The 18,318-nt window shown below is 37.7% G+C and overlaps 1 protein-coding gene across 1 annotated transcript; it reads right to left on the bottom strand.

Annotated features, from left to right (window-relative positions):
• Window positions 1-12,325: 12,325 nt before the first annotated feature.
• Window positions 12,326-17,062, bottom strand: LOC114532998 (uncharacterized protein K02A2.6-like). Its single transcript, XM_028554574.1, has 2 exons — window positions 16,866-17,062; window positions 12,326-13,271 (listed from the first exon to the last, which is right to left on the bottom strand). Exons 1-2 carry the CDS (start codon window positions 17,060-17,062, stop codon window positions 12,326-12,328), a joined length of 1,143 nt encoding a protein of 380 aa, XP_028410375.1.
• Between the last annotated feature and the right edge of the window lie 1,256 nt (window positions 17,063-18,318).

Raw genomic sequence — 18,318 nt, forward strand, 5'->3', positions numbered from 1 at the left:
AACTAAAAGTCTTACTGCATGCCCTCAATGAGAGGACGCAGGGTAATCCACGAAGTCGAGCGAACCCTAGGGTCTACATAACGTCAAACGAACTTGAACGCACACGCATAAGCTATATACAATGATCGATCAGTGTAAGGCCTGGATCACACTGGCTCCTAAGAATCGAGGATCCATCGTATTACTTTCCGATAGTCTCAGAAAAGCATTTTGCACACCAGCGGTCAACCTTGTCTGAGGACAAAGCCCAAAGGGAATCCCAGACAAGTGTAAACTAGGCATAAAGGCGTTTTAAGATTAGAATATATTTTAAGCATTCAACTTGCGTTGAAAGAACTTATGCAAAACAGAACTGCAAACTTATTTTCGATTATGAATATATCATACCTGACACTAAACGTTCAACCGATGAGGGCCTGGCATTTTACGGTAACGAACGAATTTGGCAGTCCCAGCCAATAGGGAACAATGATCTTAACGTAAGTTTCGTTCGTTAATGAGGTTATAAGTCCTTCGGTGCATGTTAACTAATAGTTAACATGCACAACTGAACGAAAGCGTACGAACAGCCTCATTAACTCAACGTTATACGCGTTTAAACTGGCATCAGCTCGCTTGCCTATTGGTCGAAACGACAAATCATGAATTTTTCAAACATACAGGGTGTCCCAAAAAAAAGCAACCACTTAAATATGCAAAACATTAATACAGCTCTAAAGCGCAATAGATAAGCACCTCTGGGAATTGAAAATGGCTCACATCGCCGTAGTTCATTAAAGACATTGCGACCACTGAACGCCGAACGCACAAAATCCGGAAACAATACTCTTCCCATACGTACTCTTGGGATGTTTGCTTGAGAGCATACTGACGTCAGGAATAGTAATCTGAAAAAGCTTTCAAGTAATAGACTCGCGGTTAACAGTCTATGGTCTCTCTCCTCACTCGACGTGACATAGCTTTCTTCTACCAATTCGTTGCCTGCACTCAACACAGGTGTATGCACGGAGAATAAAATGTTACCTACATTTGCTAAACACTGCAGAGTGATTGCAATCACATGTAAATCGTCTGCCATAACCGCGGTTGATATGATTTAAAACGTATTATGCATGAATAGTATTTGCGTGAGTATAGAAAATGGGCAAGGTCAATTTCCATACTTCATTGTCCTTTATTGTTATGAATGACAAATCACAAAGTTTGTTCACATATGTAGATTAGTGCTTGGCGGCCCAATTACTATTAGCATAACTGAGTATTCGTACGTTAACGTTAAGTTGTGCATGTTAACTAATTGAACCTTTCCATCTCGCTAAGTCTGAGAGACGTTGTAATTGCAGTAAATATCACTCCACAGTGGAAATGGATGACCATTGACCACACATATGTAGGATAAGATGCTAAATCTCTTGGATATTATATATTCTTTAACACCATCCATAATTTTTGAAGGAAAGATATAATATGAGATATGTGATATACAGCTTGAGATTTGCTACGTGTAAATAGTTGATTGTTGGCATGCGAAAGACGTATGCGATGGTGCATTCAGTTCATATGTAAATAAAGAAAACAAAAGTTCTTTATTGTGATTGGTTAGATGTATAATAATTGCAAATGAGACGTATGCATGCATGCTGGTTCTCGTCAAAAATAATTAGAACTTGTTGCGTACAATGTCAGTGTCTTTTGGATCTCCCGAGTTCCTTATATTTATGTTATCACGCTTATGTTATGTTGTCGCTATCTCTGCACGTGATTGTCGGCAAAGAATCCCATACCCACCGAATCTGCGTCTGTCAGAAAACAATCATAACATGCACACAAAGACATGCAGCTAAATTTTAATTAAACACAATAGATCCAAACTCGTATATTAAAGATATATTATTCTTGACAGATATTTCTGTCGTTAAAGGCAATGAATTCAAATGAGTATTTGCTTATATAGAACTTCTCGTTTGACCGCTGTTAGACTAACACATACTAACAGTATAGGTCGTCTTGCTCTATTATAATATGAGAGGTACCACATCATTGCTAGGCGTTTTAACTTATTGCCGCATTAATGGTTGGCAAATACACAAAAAAGTACAATACTCAATAATACATAAAGATGGAAAGGTTTGCAAGCAAATACTAAAAAATTATTGAAACTACCATGTCGTGCTCAATTTCTGTATATTTCTGTGTAAATTTTTCAAATACCTATATTATAGCTTGCGTTCAAGTACTGTGCCAAACAGACTGCAAAACTAATCATGCATAACTAATTTTCGTTAATGACCCTACTACCGGCTTTTCCAGCGTTTTCCTGCCGTTTCCGAATCTGAATATAGCAAATCAGCATAATATCGTCCCGCGGTCAGGCTACAATTATGATAATTTATAATATAGCTACTCACTGTGTAAGAACTATTCCGCAATCTGATTGGTCGAGCTACCCACCGTATATCAGCTCATAATTATACGGTGTGTAGCAAAACCAAAGAAAAAGCAAAATGGCGGAAGTTGTATAAAACACTATAGTTATAGCTTTGATAAACTGCAGTTAAGGACAGCATTTCTCAGTTAACTGGGGTTTAACCATTCAAAATGTAGTTAAAGAGTCTTAGTCAAGAGTCAATCTAAGATGATTTTTCTCACTCATTGAATTAAATAAACACTGATCTCGCTCGATTTTCTCGCTCCTGAATGCAAACTTGCGCAATCATTTAATTCGTTTCTTTGGAGACTAAAATTCTGCTCGTTCTGGAGATTCGTTGGAGGTGTTCCTATGAGCTTCATTTTTTAAACTTTCCCATGATGACTTGAAATGATTATGCGAGAAAAGCATAAAGGAGGACAAAAGGCAAAACAATGAAACGCAATGAAACAATAAAACGCGGGCGACATGGCATAGGCCTTAATGCAAGACTTCAATTGAGGCATGAACAAAGAGCCCAAAATGTGAAAACAGAACAAATGTTAAGGACTGAAACATTTATTTGCAAAAATAATTGAGAGGTTATGACACAATATACAGAAGACATTCTTACAGTATTATCGTTGATATTTTGAAAAGAATTTACTGACTGGCAGTTATTGGAACAACAAACACGCTACACTATGGATGACAGTATCTCTTCGTTCGTTATTCCCTTCTAGGCCTATAAAATAGTGAATAGTATGACATAAACATATTAAAAAATTCATTACATGGCAAGTGCATGGAAACAAAAGTACACTGTAAAATCTTCTTTGTTGGCCGCAACTATAGTTTGGGATAAAGTTTTTTCTGGAGTTTAAGCAGAAGTGATGAATATTGTCGAGAGTTTAAGCAGAAGTGACGAATATTTTCGAGAACATCGAACATATTGCCACAAACATCGGTGATGGACATGTCGAAATATCTAAAATTCAGAGATATCTTACTATTTATGACTCGCCAAATTAATTTTCCCGTCACTTTTACATTGGGCGTATTTGAACACACACGGGTTACCATATGTCTTGCCGTCTGAACCAGTTACAGGATTGTATTCCCTTGTGCACACTGCCGAACACTTTGGCTCTACAATTAATTGAGAATATTTTGGCGTTTTAACCTCGTTTACACGATGTTGTAACGAAACTCTGCCGTCAAAGTCTATTCCAAAGAGCATAAAGAAGCATGATAGTATATTTACAGGGTCTAACTCACGCACAAAGACTGGGGTTATCATTGGTGTAGTTTGCGCAAGGTTAGATAAGAGACACGATGGTATAAGCTAAATGTGATCGCTGAAAAGTAGGACCTCCACAATACTAAATATCACCAGAGACTTTCGTCCGCCACACAACCGTGTGGTTCTCGCGTGGACGAAAATTACGGCTGGCTGAATTCAATGGTTTAAAGATGGTTGTAAATACCCGTTACTAGAGTAACGTGTTTCTAAATATTCATTACTAAAATGTCCATGGTCCACGGTCCACGAATAACCATGGTTTTTTCATTTTGTGAAAATGACAAAGGCTGTAGGCACACAAGATAATTTAATCACAGGTATCTTCACCGCTAAATACAATTCTCTGAACCAAATTACTTGAGCCATCAAACTATTGTCCAACCTCTAGTCAAAGTGATTTATTTTACTTACTGCAGGTTCCTTCGTGTACAATCATGATGTTCTCTCCAAACGCACATGCAGTTTCTTTCAATAGGCAATAATTAGGATATGTATTGCGATCTGATCCACATACTTGGGGGAGCCGTTTCGGTTCTAAGATGAAAGTATTATGAATATTTCAGGCCATCATTTTAAGTTATAATCAAGATATAAAGCATATATACATTTATTTTGCAATATCATATAACACTTTAAGCCGTTGCGTAGTATACGTATGTAGGACCGCGTTCAATATTCTAGCTGAGATATAGTCTGTCGAACCGGATTTTTGTATCATGCAAGAATGATCGCACGTAAATCGCTCGACGATTTTCGACCGGGTTCTTCAGAAATATGGGCAGTTTGCCCCAAGGGGCTTTAGAGGGATAATGAAGGCCCATGTAATACGACGCATTTTGGTCGCGTCGAATGCAATTTTGACAAAATAGAGAATGAGATGATAATGAAGCTTAATAAGGTTTATTATCTCATTATCTATTGTTTGGATTGCATTCGAAAGAGAACAATATGCGACATACAGGGTGAGTAAAAAAAACGGACACCTTTGAAATTCAAATTAGTCGCATAGCGGCTTTAATGTGACAGCAGTTGCTTAAAATATTTCATAGGTATACGAAGCATATCATATTAATTAACCTAAAACATAAAGTTTGTTCCCATTGGGAGTTAAAATGCATTCTAAGCTCTGTAAATACAAAAGAACAGTTTTATCAAATCGTTTTTGTTGATTGTACATGGGATTGTCATATTCCAGCCATAAGTTCGCAGCTAATTTAAATTTCAAAGGTGTCAGTTTTTTTTGACTCACCCTGTAGTATAACCTAGGCTGAAGATAGACATATGATACAATACCAAAACAAAGGGAGTAAATAGTGCCTATGCATGGGGGTGGGGCGAATCGAAATCGATTTTACTCCGGTCCCTATACTAATTACGTCGGGCCTAATCCCTCTGCATGAAAAGTTAAAATCTTCTACATGCGGTTTAATTTAAGCTTCAGTCTCCTTAAATCTAACAATATTTAAATTCATCTATAAAATTGATATATAAATTATCAGGGGAAAGAGGATATAATGGCGTATTCATGTACTCTGCCTAATTTCTTTTGAAAATAATTTAACTGTTAATGGAAATCAGTCTGGCATAACAGAATATATGAGTATGATCCTCCATAGTTAACGTTTGATTGAAGCGTATGATGCCATATATCAGGATATCATATATTGTCCAAATATCTTATTGTATCTTCGGATCAGTCCGTATTGTGCATTCCTGCGACATGTGTATTTTAGTTCTACGTATATACATGTATATTGCTAAGAGAATCTGATATTAAGGAGCAATATACGTACTACACTCTCCATGATGGGCCAGTCTAATTTTCCCATCACTTTCACATAGCCCAGCAGTTCTTAACTCGCACGGATTACCATATGTCTTGCCATCTGTACCACATTGAGGATCGTAAATCCTAAAGCAACCAGCCCGACACTTCTTTTCTGCATTAAATTCAAAATTTATGATTTGACACACTTCATCTAGTATCATATTATATTTTAGGGGCTGTTTACATGTGCCCGGTTACCCGAGATCCAACGAAGCGTGAGATGATTTTGAGGTATTGAACTGAGCAGATAACATGATCCTGCATGGCAGTCGTATAATCACCACAACAATAGCATGTGCTTGTTTGGTGTCATAAACAGACCCTTAGGGGCTGTTTACATGAGCCCGGTTACCCGAGATTCAGCGAAGCGTGAGATGATTTTGAGGTATTGAAATGAGCAGATAACATGAACCAGTCGTACAATCACCATGCACCACGATAGCATGTGCTTGTTTGGTGTCATAAGGACTTATTTCAATACCTCAAAGTCCTCTCACGCTTCGTTGAATCTCGGGTAACCGGGCTCATGTAAACAACCCCTTAGTATGAAGTACAAAGGTGATTATTCGTGATTGTAAATTGCAGCGGCTCTAATTGATCGAGAAAACTCGCCGGATAATTGCGTGATTAGAGAGGTTAAGATACCCCGGTTCCGGTGTACGGGTACGGGTAGCGCCATTTTGTTTTCCATTTTTCGCTGATGTCAGCATATTTACCCGTAATATCTACCCGTTTTCCCGTTGTAAACGACGGTCTACATGTAAACAACGAACGGGTGACTACAAAGACAAAGTGGTCAAAGTTTTTTTAATAAAGGAAAAATGGAGAAGCGGGTGAGTGTCTTTACCACGTTTAAAATACATTTTACGTATTAATATAGTGTTCATATTGTTCATATTGTTCAGGCTTCTCAAAAATGGTTTGCAAATATAATTTATGAACGCCATCTTGATATTTTTGATTTTCAAAACAAACACACGAAATACTATAGTTATATATATATATATATATATATAAAAGTTAAGTAGGACTTACAATGGAAATGTATAATACATATTTACTTTTATAGTCAGTTCTTACCCGGTGTTGTTCTTACCCGAAATTTAAGAAAATTCTTAAGTTGCAAACCGTACCCGTCTTACCGGTAACGGGTACGTGTAATTCACCCGTACCCGTACACCGGAACCGTGGTATCTTAACGTTACCTCTCTATTATATCAAATTTCGTCGCGTTGAGTTGGAGGAGTTTGCTAAAGGATATATATCTATATATCTCTTTGTTTCCTTCATGTCTTTCGGTTCAGTTTCATGGCTGCTCTCAATGAAACTAGTTTTGTGCATGGGGAATACAGGTTATAAAGTCAAACTGTAAGTTTACGATTTACTAAAGATTAGTTACCGAATGAAATTAATTCCCAAAGGCCATGGATTTTCTACTGAATTTTGTCAAAGTAAGAAAGGCTCAGGTGAAACGATGTAATTTTAATCACCCACAAATGCAATACTCTGAATCAAAATCCTAGAGCTGTCAAACTGTTATCCAACTTCCTGTCACAGTCATTATTTTTACTTACCGCAAGGTCCTTCGTGTAAAATTGTGATGTTTTCTTCAAACTGACAAGCAGTCTCTTCCAATATGCAATAATTGGGGTAGGTATTGAGATCTGATCCACATACTTGTGGGAGCTCTATTTTTTGACAAGGAACACCACACCTCTTCAGCTTATTCTCTAAGATGAAAGATTAGGCGATTTACTTTGCATGCAAACGGCCCCTTGAAAATTATTTTTAATGAATGACTACCGTTTTTAAATAAAAATCGAATCCAGGCATATCATTTTACATGACATGATAAAGTTCTGGATGTCTTGAAATATGACCTAATTTAGAACTGAATAACGTAAAGGTGTAGGAGAACCTAAGGTTTTTCAGTTATTACTGAGCTAAAGGTCGTAGACCAACATGTCCACTCAGGTCCATTATAAGCATGCAATGACTCTTTGTGTTCATTATTGCTGTAATTTATTGCTTGTTTTATTTACCTCTGTATTTGGAATACACGGGACTTGACATCAAGTAAACAACGATTATTGCAACAAAGAAACACGTATCTAGGAATGAGAAAATCATCATTAATTTAACTGTCACGTGATGTGCATCAGATTGGATTAGGAAATTTATGGAGTCTACATTGAGCAAACTATACCGGGTAAAGTGCTCTTAAAAAGGTTAAGAATATCAAAGTCTTGAAAAAAACTCTCAATTATTGAAATCAGTAATAAAGTTTAAAGTGAAAGTCAAGTCCGTTCTATACGCATCCGTTCTGCGCATAACAGTGGAGGGCCCCCTCAAAAAAAATGCCCAAATCTCGCATGTTTACAATCTTTCTCCACATACGCCCTAAGATACGTTCATTTAGAAACGCAGTAAACCGAATATAGTATATTACACGTCTCTTTTACATACGGACTTGACTCACATTTTAAGTGATATAAAATGACTGATAGTTTGAAATAGTTGGATGGTAATCTTCATATGTCACCTGCTTTCATGATTGCTTTTAATAAAATTCCTGCTGAAAACAACAACGATTTATTTAATATCCTAAAAATGGGAAAAGAAATTGTATGGCGAATGTCGTTAAAAACTGTATGAAATTTCTGCATTGAAACACCTAAAGAGACATGCAGTACATGCATAAAATGAAATGTGTAATAAGAAGTTCATCTTACCTGGTTTAAAGTCTTCTTTATCTAACTCAACAACAAGATGAATGTTTTATGAGCAAGATTAACGAAACCAGATTCTTTAAATAGTATCGCTTTCGTTTAAGGGCGAAGTATTGACCTTCTCGCACTTTGTGCATGATGGCAGGGACACAAAGGGTTAACGTCATCAAGCACGCTGAATTCACGACTCTTACGAAATTCCGCAGTTAAAATTGTGCAGAGCGGAAATGCCAACTCTTTAGGGCACGGCCGGAAAGGTATTGCGCACCGTTTGCACCGTTTACATGTCTTACTAGGGCCCAAATCGTTGTGGAGAAAATTCCATCGTTGACTGTGGTTCTAAAAGAATGACTTCGTGTTCAGAAATATGCGAAATTTGAGGTAATCTGATCAGCATGCGTGGTAACCATGACCCGACTTAATACACTAAAAATTGCCGACTGCTTTTGTTCAAATACCCGATTACTGGGCTGCAATCCTATATAAATTTGCCCACAATCTTTAAGCTATGTCACCCACACATCCCTCGTTCGGTACGTCCCTGATGAAGAGGCGACTTCTGGTCACCCTCCTTTTAGTGTTTCACATGGAATCGGACCTGGAAATTGCTTCTGGGCATGACTATATACAGTGTTAAGCGGCGTTTGATTAGAGGTTTGAAACTTTGGCGCTCGTAAACTGTCAGAATGTTTTCATTTTCAATAGATCACACCGTGTAGGAAATTGCGTGGCAAAAGTTTTATCAGTTATGTAGTAATTCTACAGCATGCTACCGATATTATTCACCCACGAATGTGGGCAGAAACATGGCAACGTGCTATAATTAAGGCCGTATCACACATGCAGTGCAATATTTTGGCAAAATTCATTTCGGTCACTACGAAACTTGTGTTTATTAAAATTCCTCTTGAAAACAACAACGATTTATTTAATATCCTGAGAATGGGAAACCACTACGGAATTTGTATTGAACTCCACTGATGTATTCCTATATATTTCGAAGACTCTTTTTCAGTTTAGCTACTACGTTTCATGTCTCAAAAGTAGAATTGTATTGCATGTGAGTTGTAAGGAAAACTGTATCGCATAACACGTACGGCCACGCCAGGAATCCCAATAGGTAGGTCACATAGTATGACTGACTTTGCATTAGTGAAGAACAAGTACGCTTCCCTTTAAGCCGTCAACATGGTCAAACCGGTCAATATTTAAATTGAAAATTGAAGTATGTATTTGGTTTAGGAATATAGCAGTTAAAGTGCCTTTTCCGTGAAAAGCAGATGTAATTACAATATAGTCAAAAGCAGGGCTCTTGAAACACTCTAAAATACCAGTAATATATCTCTACTGAAAGCCATTTTTTTTCCTATGTCTATGAAGGAAAGCGCGCGCGTCCTCTGATAGATATACGTTTTGCTATACCGCGAATATACTGTTCTCTAGCTAGAGGTTACATCTAAGAAATCCCAATACGTGGTCTCGTAGATAAGATTTTATTTAAGGCTGAGCTTTCAAATGACTGACTTGGCCAGACCGGTCATATTTTACATTCGAATAGAGTATTTCGTTTAGAATATAGCGGTGAAACTCCATTTCCCGGCAGATGTAAATAACGATATACTTGAATGCAGAGTTCTTGAAACACTCCAAAATACCAGGGGGCGGTTGTTCGAAAGGCGTTTAGCTTCAACGCGGCTGGTAAGCCAAAATTTGAAAATACTCTCACTCTTCTTGTGAATGACTGAACCTGTATTTTATGCATTAAATATGTACTTCTGTTGAAAATTATAAGCTATTTACTTCAAAATATTTCAGCTCATTTGTCCAATAAAGAGATAATTTTGTTTTCCATTTTGAACATATATCCACCGTTTAAGCTAAACGGCTTTCGAACAACTGGCCACAGTAATCTGTCTGTACCGAAATACAACAGGACCGGTCTGGCCGTTTTTTCCGTATAAAGGAAAGCGCCCTTTGACTCTTTAACTGAATTTGCGCTGTACGTGTGTTCAATGACGTAGGTATTGGAAGGACGTTCAAGTTGTTTACGTAAGTGGCCCTCTGGCAAGAATAACTGAGTTTATTATATACCACTTGTCAAAGTTTGGTGTTCGTAGCGTTTCATTGGTCGAGAGCGAATCACGTGAGAGTGACGAAATTTTGATGTCGCCCGCGCGACCCCCAGCAGGGGGAAACAATGCATTATTTCATGGGAAATAACAACTTTAATCACGTGCTGCACTCGTGGACATCTGACCTTTAGTTGACATTGGGCTAAGTTGACCTTCGTCCTTCGCAGCGTTTGTTTTTGACAACTGTTAAAAACTAGAATGGAAAGATTTGCCAGCAATACTAGCGACATTTCGTTGTTTACTTCGTTGTTTAGTTTTTCTTTGACAAGTGGTATATAATAAAAAACTTATTTACTGCGACCTCAGAAAACATTATGTTTAGTGGACCCTCGACCGTCGATATTTCACTCGGCTTCGCCTCGTGAAATATCGACAGGTCTCGGGTCCACAAAACATAATGTTTCCTTCGGTCGCAGTAAATAAGTGTTAATTGTTATATTATTATTGTGTTCTCATGCAGACATGTCACATATCCATATTCGTTTGTATCCGCAAAAATTTTGCTTTTGATTACCGACTTATCAATTATAGTAAACGCGGTTTACTTCAAGTATTTTATAGAAATTTCTGGCCACTGGCTTTGCAAATAAGCGGTCTTAGAGTAGCACGTTTTTTTTATTATAGTCATAATGGTTTGGTTAATGATAGTCAATTCAATAAAGGAAAAGTGCAAGAAATTTTTCCAGTTTCGATATATATAATCGTTTAGGTTCTATAATTCACTACGTGCTTTGAGCATGTGCATGGATATCAAATTTCACCCATAAATGTCATCGTTTTCAAATGGTCGCGCGCGGTAACAGTGCGTCCACACGTATATTTCCGGATTCATTCAATCTCGAAGCCAGAGCCCGCGATCCATCGGCTCGCGACTCTTTCCCCCGATGGATCGCGGGCTCTGGTTTTGAGATTGGGATTCATTGCGTTATCGAATTTCCGTGTTTGCAAATTATGCACAAGTATAATCAAGAGCAGGCCAGTACTGATGGCATTCCAATTCAAGGGTGTCTTTCAATAGTATATCTTAGCATAGGCATCCCAAAGGCGAATGGTTTGTTTAAAGTAAAACATTACAGTAATTAATGCTGTAAAACAATGAAAATTAGAACAAAGCCATCGTTACATCGTTGCTGGCGATGAAGTTGGCACACACATTTTAAGTAGAGGTTCCTGTTTCGGTTTGGTTCAATTTATATTTCAGAATTTGTATAAAGTTTTTCCTAAGTGTATTTCACAAAGTCTAAGTTAAAAAAACCTAAAACGCCTACAGTCCTCTTATTTATACATACGTAAACGGAAGTCCAAATACTCATGCATAATTGTCACCTACTTATACTAATGTCGCAACATCTTCCCTCCTCAGAGAAACAATTAATTATGACCTAATTTTTTTTTTTTTTTAAAAAGTTTAGTTTCTTGAATGACAGTTCAGTAATAAGTTTTCTTCCTCAAGTACAATGATAATCTCTCAGATAACTTGGTGCTCGCACCACTCGTCCGCTTCGTGTGCGTGTATGTCCCTCATCCGTCTCAACAGTAGATGGCGTTTCTACCTCTGACAATTTGACAGCCGGTGTAGCTTCTGGAACAGCCGGTGTAGCTTCATTTCCGCCTTCCTTGGCACATTGCTTCGCTTCCTTTAAGTGTCGTCGATTACGAATCATTACCCTCTCATCTTCCGTTTCTACCTCGTAAGATCTAATACCAACTTCATTTAAAACTGTTGCTCTTTTCCACTGCTTTTCTCCTATCTTGACCGGTTGCAGCCACACCTGATCTCCTTTCTCTAACGTAGGAAGGTTTCGGGCTCCTCTGTTATAAACCCTCTTCTGTCTGTCTTGACGCCTGTCTCTGCTAGCCCTAGTGTTTTGCACCATTGTTGGCTTTAATAGATTTTCTGAGGTCGGCAAAAGGGTCTTTGTCCGTCTACTCATCAACCGTTGCGCTGGACTCGTGTGAAAATCTTCTTGTGGGGTGTTTCTGAGATCTGGGATCCCGCCCTGTTAACTTGGCCACTCTCAATGCTCTCTTCGCTTGCTTGACTGCCGCTTCAGCTTTCCCATTTGACTGGTGAAAATGCGGGCTGGACATGACATGTCTGATGCCATAGTTAGAAACGAATTCCTGAAATTCTTGAGAAGTAAACTGTGGACCTTGATCACTCACTACCTCATCAGGAATGCCATATCTGCTAACATGGGCTTTTATCTTTCCGATAACGGTACGGGCACTTGTGTTAGGCAGCCGATCTATCTCAAAAAAATTTGAAAAATAATCGACTGTTATCATGTAGTCCTTGCTCTCGAACTGAAACAAATCAGTAGCAATCTTCGCCCAAGGTCGCTCAGGAACATCGTGGCAAATGAGTGTCTCCTTCAATTGCTTTGGCCCCATACTGCAGCATAGATCACACTTGCTTATGTAATCCTTAATCTCTGAATTCATGTTGGGCCAATATACAATTTCTCTAGCTCTTCTCAAGGTTGATTGAATCCCTTGATGACTGGCATGTAGACTCTCCAATAACACTTTTCTCAACGATTTAGGTATAATTAAACGATCACCACGTAGAATGAATCCACTTTCGATCACGAGCTCATCCCTGAAATGGAAATATGGGGTAATTGCTTCTGGTAGGCTGACTTTCGTTTCTGGCCACCCAGACTGTACAATCTTCTTCAACGCCTGCAAAGTTTCGTCTTCATTGATTGCTTGTCGGTAAACGTTGATAGTATCTTCATTCGCAAACAACTGATTCACTTCCTCAATAGATACCCCAATATCAGGATCTGTTTCATTCTTGTCGATTTGGTTCTTTTCCTCGGAATGCAGGTAATTCCTACTAAGCGTGTCGGCTAGGTATAACTCGAATCTGTATAATCCGACAAAGTTGGAACGTATGAACGGGCCTTAAGACTGTTCGTTCAATGGGATTGACCTTGAATAAATTTGCATTTTGCATCACTGATACGCGTTCAAATTTGTGGTGTGTGTTCACTGACGTAAGTATATTGATTTCGAAACGGAAGGTCGCATTCAAGTTATTTACTTAAGAGGCCTTCCGGCTAAAGCAAGTTTGTTAGTTTCGTGCTCAAACCTGTCACGTATCCAAATTCCTCGCGGTAGTCCACACGCATCAGCTAAAACGATACGAATATTTATTCCTTTTGAGAAAACACTCAGGACTGGCAATGCATACATTTGGCATATTAGCTACATGATTATATAATGATTGTTATATCTCACTTATCTGTGGTAAACTTACAACCGGCCGTGTATAAAAGTGTTTATATGACTTACCAGAAAGGTATATACTAGAAAGCATATAACATGATTTGATATTATTCAGTCATTATCGAGTTATTTGATAAAGTGCGCATAGCCAGGGATTTAATCTTGCAAATGGTGATCAAATAACTAAATTGTATTTTCCACAAATAAATGATGCGTCTGCGACGACAGGTTCAACGAACTGATGTGTTAGAATGGTTAATACAGGAGATTGTTGATTAGTACAGGATATATGATTAATATAGGAGAAATGTTCCATTGCAGGATTTTGTAATCTATGATGTTTTGCGAAATGATTTTAACGACATAGCTGTACATCTCCACCTGCATGTACATGCCTTAGAGTTATATGCTTGGCAACAAGCCGTCAAACGTCAACGAATCCGCGAGCTAATTGCACGAGAACGAAACAACTAATAATTTTGTGATTTATTAAACAAATAATTATGTTTTTGAGGTTTTTACGTCATTAACTTCATGTTTAACTTATATTTTCCGGTTGTTGGGGGTACAGACCGGGGGGGTACTCTGTCATCATATTGTACGCATTTTTGCGCTCAACTTAGTGCCAACTTGTGTATAGAAATTCCAATAAAAGACAATTTTATTATCTATGGATTCTTGTTTTCGAAATAAAAAATCACGTATTATCACGTTTATAATCTTTTTAAAACAGCCTAGCTGACAAAAATCGCTCGTAAACTCGGCCGCAGGGGCGGCGGAAAAGGGGGTAGGGGGGGCGGAAAGGGGGGGTAGGGGGGCTGAAGCCCTCCCCCCAGAAATAAAAATTTCATGAAGAATGTCAGAATGGGAGAGCAAATATACAAACTACGTTAACATGAAGTCGTCAAATTCATGCTCGCCGGCGTATTAAATGCTAATAAGAATTTGATATCCTATACTATCATTATTCATAGTTGTTTTTAAAAGCAGAATATTCGTGGTTGTACATTGTTATTATTTTCGGACCCGTTGCCATTGGGAACTTTGAACTGCAAATGGTTAACTACACGCTTTCGTTAATAGTCAGGGTGATAGTTTAGATCCCGCCTCATACCCTGGCGCTATAGTGGAAAAACATATAACGTTGCATTCAGCTATTATATAGAGTTCAGTTAAGAAAAATCAAGCGCGCGGGGGTGCTTGGGATTGTTTTGACAAAGGAAGCGCCTGGCAGAAACTGATTTCAACATGATTTAGATTCAGATTACAGATACACCGGTTTGGAATTTTACTCAGTTTGTTATGAGCAGGAAATAATATTATATATATATATATATATATATATATATATATATATATATATATATATTATATATAATATATAATATATATATTATATATATATAATATATAAATATATAATATATATATATATATATAATATATATATATATAATATATATATAATATATATATATACATATTGCAGTTGTGGAGCTTGATTTAAGACGGGCAGACTGTTATGACAATTTTTTCATATTTTTATATTACCTTTAACAGATCATCACAGCAACTAACCATTATAATTGCAAGTATTTATAATGGTTAGTTGCTGAACTGACATTATTGGAGAACCTGTTAAAGGTAATAAAAAAATATGAAATAATTGTCATAACATGCAGTACTGAGTTTCTGCCCGTCTTAAATCAAGCTCCACAACTGCAATATGTAAGACAGAAATAAGTTGCTTTAATTTCAAATTTTGTCTCGTGCCTTATATAACTCTATAATAACCAGGCAGCCATCTTTGATTGCGAAACCCTGGCATTATAATGAACTTTTATGGCAATTAATGTCCTGAATTTCTGGTTATGTTTACGACGAAACATTTAAAAAAAATAGTGCAAAATGACAGCTAAATTGCTGCAGGAAATTGATTACCAGTCTTTAATCGTTCAAATTTAGCACATGCATGCAAGTACCATGACCATTGAATGCCCAACGTCCATGGTCCATGACGTAAAATTTGGGCAACTTTGGATTCCGCTATGTTCTGTCACATACCTGAGTGTAATTCCTAATCTCCGGGCGGAGTTAGTACCCTCGCACGGCGCTCGATCCGCACCGCCTCGGGGTTGAAGCTTTGAAATATTTTAAACCGGTACGTGCCTAGCCCTATGTATAATAATTACAATGAAACACGCAATTTTATGGGTAAGCAGGCGTGCCAGATGAGACAATCCTGCACGGGAAAGTTTACAATTGCGCGCGTGCACACATTTTGTGAAAAGTTCACTTTTTTTGTTTACGTAGAATTACGTAGTATTTGCAATTTCTCCTCTAAACATAAGTTACACGATTTTCCTCCAGCCTTGATTGAATTTGCTAGGGAAACGATAGACCACTTAATATTGTATTGTTTTTCATTTTGTTTCAATTTCCAAACATGCTTATATAGTTCCGTTTGTTTTTCGTATCTATAATGTCGTTGAATGACCTCTTCTGATTTCTGTATCTCTCTTTAAATGTTGTCGCTGTCATACCAATGTATGTTTTCGTTTCCTTCGAGTCTTCGGCTTCCACCTGGCCTTGGCCTTATAAACTAGATTTTTTGTCAAGCACATCTTATTTAGCCGGCACTCGTTCATGTTCCTGCTGTTACATAGGTTTTCATTTTTGTTGCCGTTGTCGGGTTGTTGGGAATGATATTCTTTGAGCACGCGTTTATTGTGCTTTGATATGACACTTTTGATATTATTCATACAGCTATAGCTAACTTTGACAGTGTTCCTCTTTAATATTTTATGGAGGGGTGACGATTTGGGAAAATGTTTGTCAATTAACTTCAAGAATTCTCGAGCGACATTGGTTTGTACGGTCTTACTGTACGGCGGGTTAAATCAAATGACTTTTCTGGATCTTTTGCGCTGGGATTGGCTTTCGGTTGAGGATTTGGTTTCTTGGGTTGAAAAATGGAGTTTAGAGGTGTAATTACTGTGCTTCAGGGAGTCGTTGTAAACGGGAGCAACAGATTCAAAGATTTGCTTGTTCGACGAGAGTATACTGCAATTCTGCGGCTGATGGCCTCTGGGAGTTGTTTCGTGATTGACAGTGGATGGTTTGATTCTTTGTGGATGTAGAGTGGATCGTTGTTGGGTTTTCGGTAAGGTTTATAGGATTCATTAGTGAGATTGAGCGTAACATCAAGAAAATTAACAATTTTGAAGTTCACTTCAGTCCCAACTCTCGGAATGCAGCATACAAATCTTTTCTTGCTTTATCTGCGAGTCTTAGGCTTGAACCTTTTATCAAAGCCAGGCCGTCATCTCTATACAAACCGATGTTATTGCTTCCAAATCTTTTGCTGAGATTGTTTAATGCGTATAAACCAACAAGTTCACAAATTTCTGCACCATCAAAGCTTCCCATGGTCACGTCGAACATTGAGTGACTGTTTCGTTTTATCCACGATTTTGAGGAATTGAATAAAACAGATTTGCGAGCGTCTATGATAATCGAGATATGTTCGTCAGTAATGTTAACGATTGTTTTAGCCCAAGCAATGGCTTCATCAAAAATGGAGAAAAATGAAAAATACTCATTCAATATCCTATTCCTCAATACGATAGAAAAAGATCTAAGAAACATCAAATCCTCAAAAAACGTATATGTATTCGCAGACAAAACAAAGAATATATATGAAATTTCACCCACCGAATATAATAAGCTGTTAAGTGAGAATATAACAAAATCCTATAAACTATCACACAGCGAGATAACAAATGATATCAACAGTAAGAAATTTCCTCTAAGTTATAGCAACCGAGTTGACGTTATGGCTGAAACGGAAGCCTATATTACCCTGAAAGACCATAAAGAAAATTTTGAATCGAACCCCAAATGCCGATTAATAAATCCAACAAAAAGCGAGCTCGGAAAAGTCAGCAAAATAATTCTAGACACTATCAATCATGAAATCCGATCAACCATTAAAGTAAATCAATGGAAAAACTCCCAATCCGTAATTAACTGGTTCAAAAAAATCGATCACAAAACAGAATACAATTTCGTTTCCTTTGATATCGTTGACTACTACCCTTCCATTAGCGAAGAACTCCTTGATGAAGCCATTGCTTGGGCTAAAACAATCGTTAACATTACTGACGAACATATCTCGATTATCAAACACGCTCGCAAATCTGTTTTATTCAATTCCTCAAAACCGTGGATAAAACGAAACAGTCACTCAATGTTCGACGTGACCATGGGAAGCTTTGATGGTGCAGAAATTTGTGAACTTGTTGGTTTATACGCACTAAACAATCTCAGCAAAAGATTTGACAGCAATAACATCGGTTTGTATAGAGATGACGGCTTTGATAAAAGGTTCAAGTGTAGACTCGCAGATAAAGCAAGAAAAGATTTGTATGCTGCATTCCAAGAATTGGGGCTGAAGATCACCGCTGAAGTGAACTACAAAATTGTTAATTTTCTTGATGTTACGCTCAATCTCACTAATGAATCCTATAAACCTTACCGAAAACCCAACAACGATCCACTCTACATCCACAAAGAATCAAACCATCCACCGTCAATCACGAAACAACTCCCAGAGGCCATCAGCCGCAGAATTGCAGTATACTCTCGTCGAACAAGCAAATCTTTGAATCTGTTGCTCCCGTTTA

This window comes from Dendronephthya gigantea, unplaced genomic scaffold, assembly GCF_004324835.1.
Source record: "Dendronephthya gigantea isolate DGI-Jeju-01 unplaced genomic scaffold, DenGig_1.0 000083F, whole genome shotgun sequence".
NCBI classification, from domain to species: domain Eukaryota; kingdom Metazoa; phylum Cnidaria; class Anthozoa; order Malacalcyonacea; family Nephtheidae; genus Dendronephthya; species Dendronephthya gigantea.

Bases quoted from the DNA above. Each gene is read 5' to 3' on its own strand.
- LOC114532998 (XM_028554574.1), bottom strand. From the start codon at position 17,062: ATGGGAAGCTTTGATGGTGCAGAAATTTGTGAACTTGTTGGTTTATAC. The intron at 13,272-16,865 runs GTGAACTTCAAA...CGGATTATACAG, and splicing joins TTCCGAGAGTTGGGACTGAA to ATTCGAGTTATACCTAGCCG.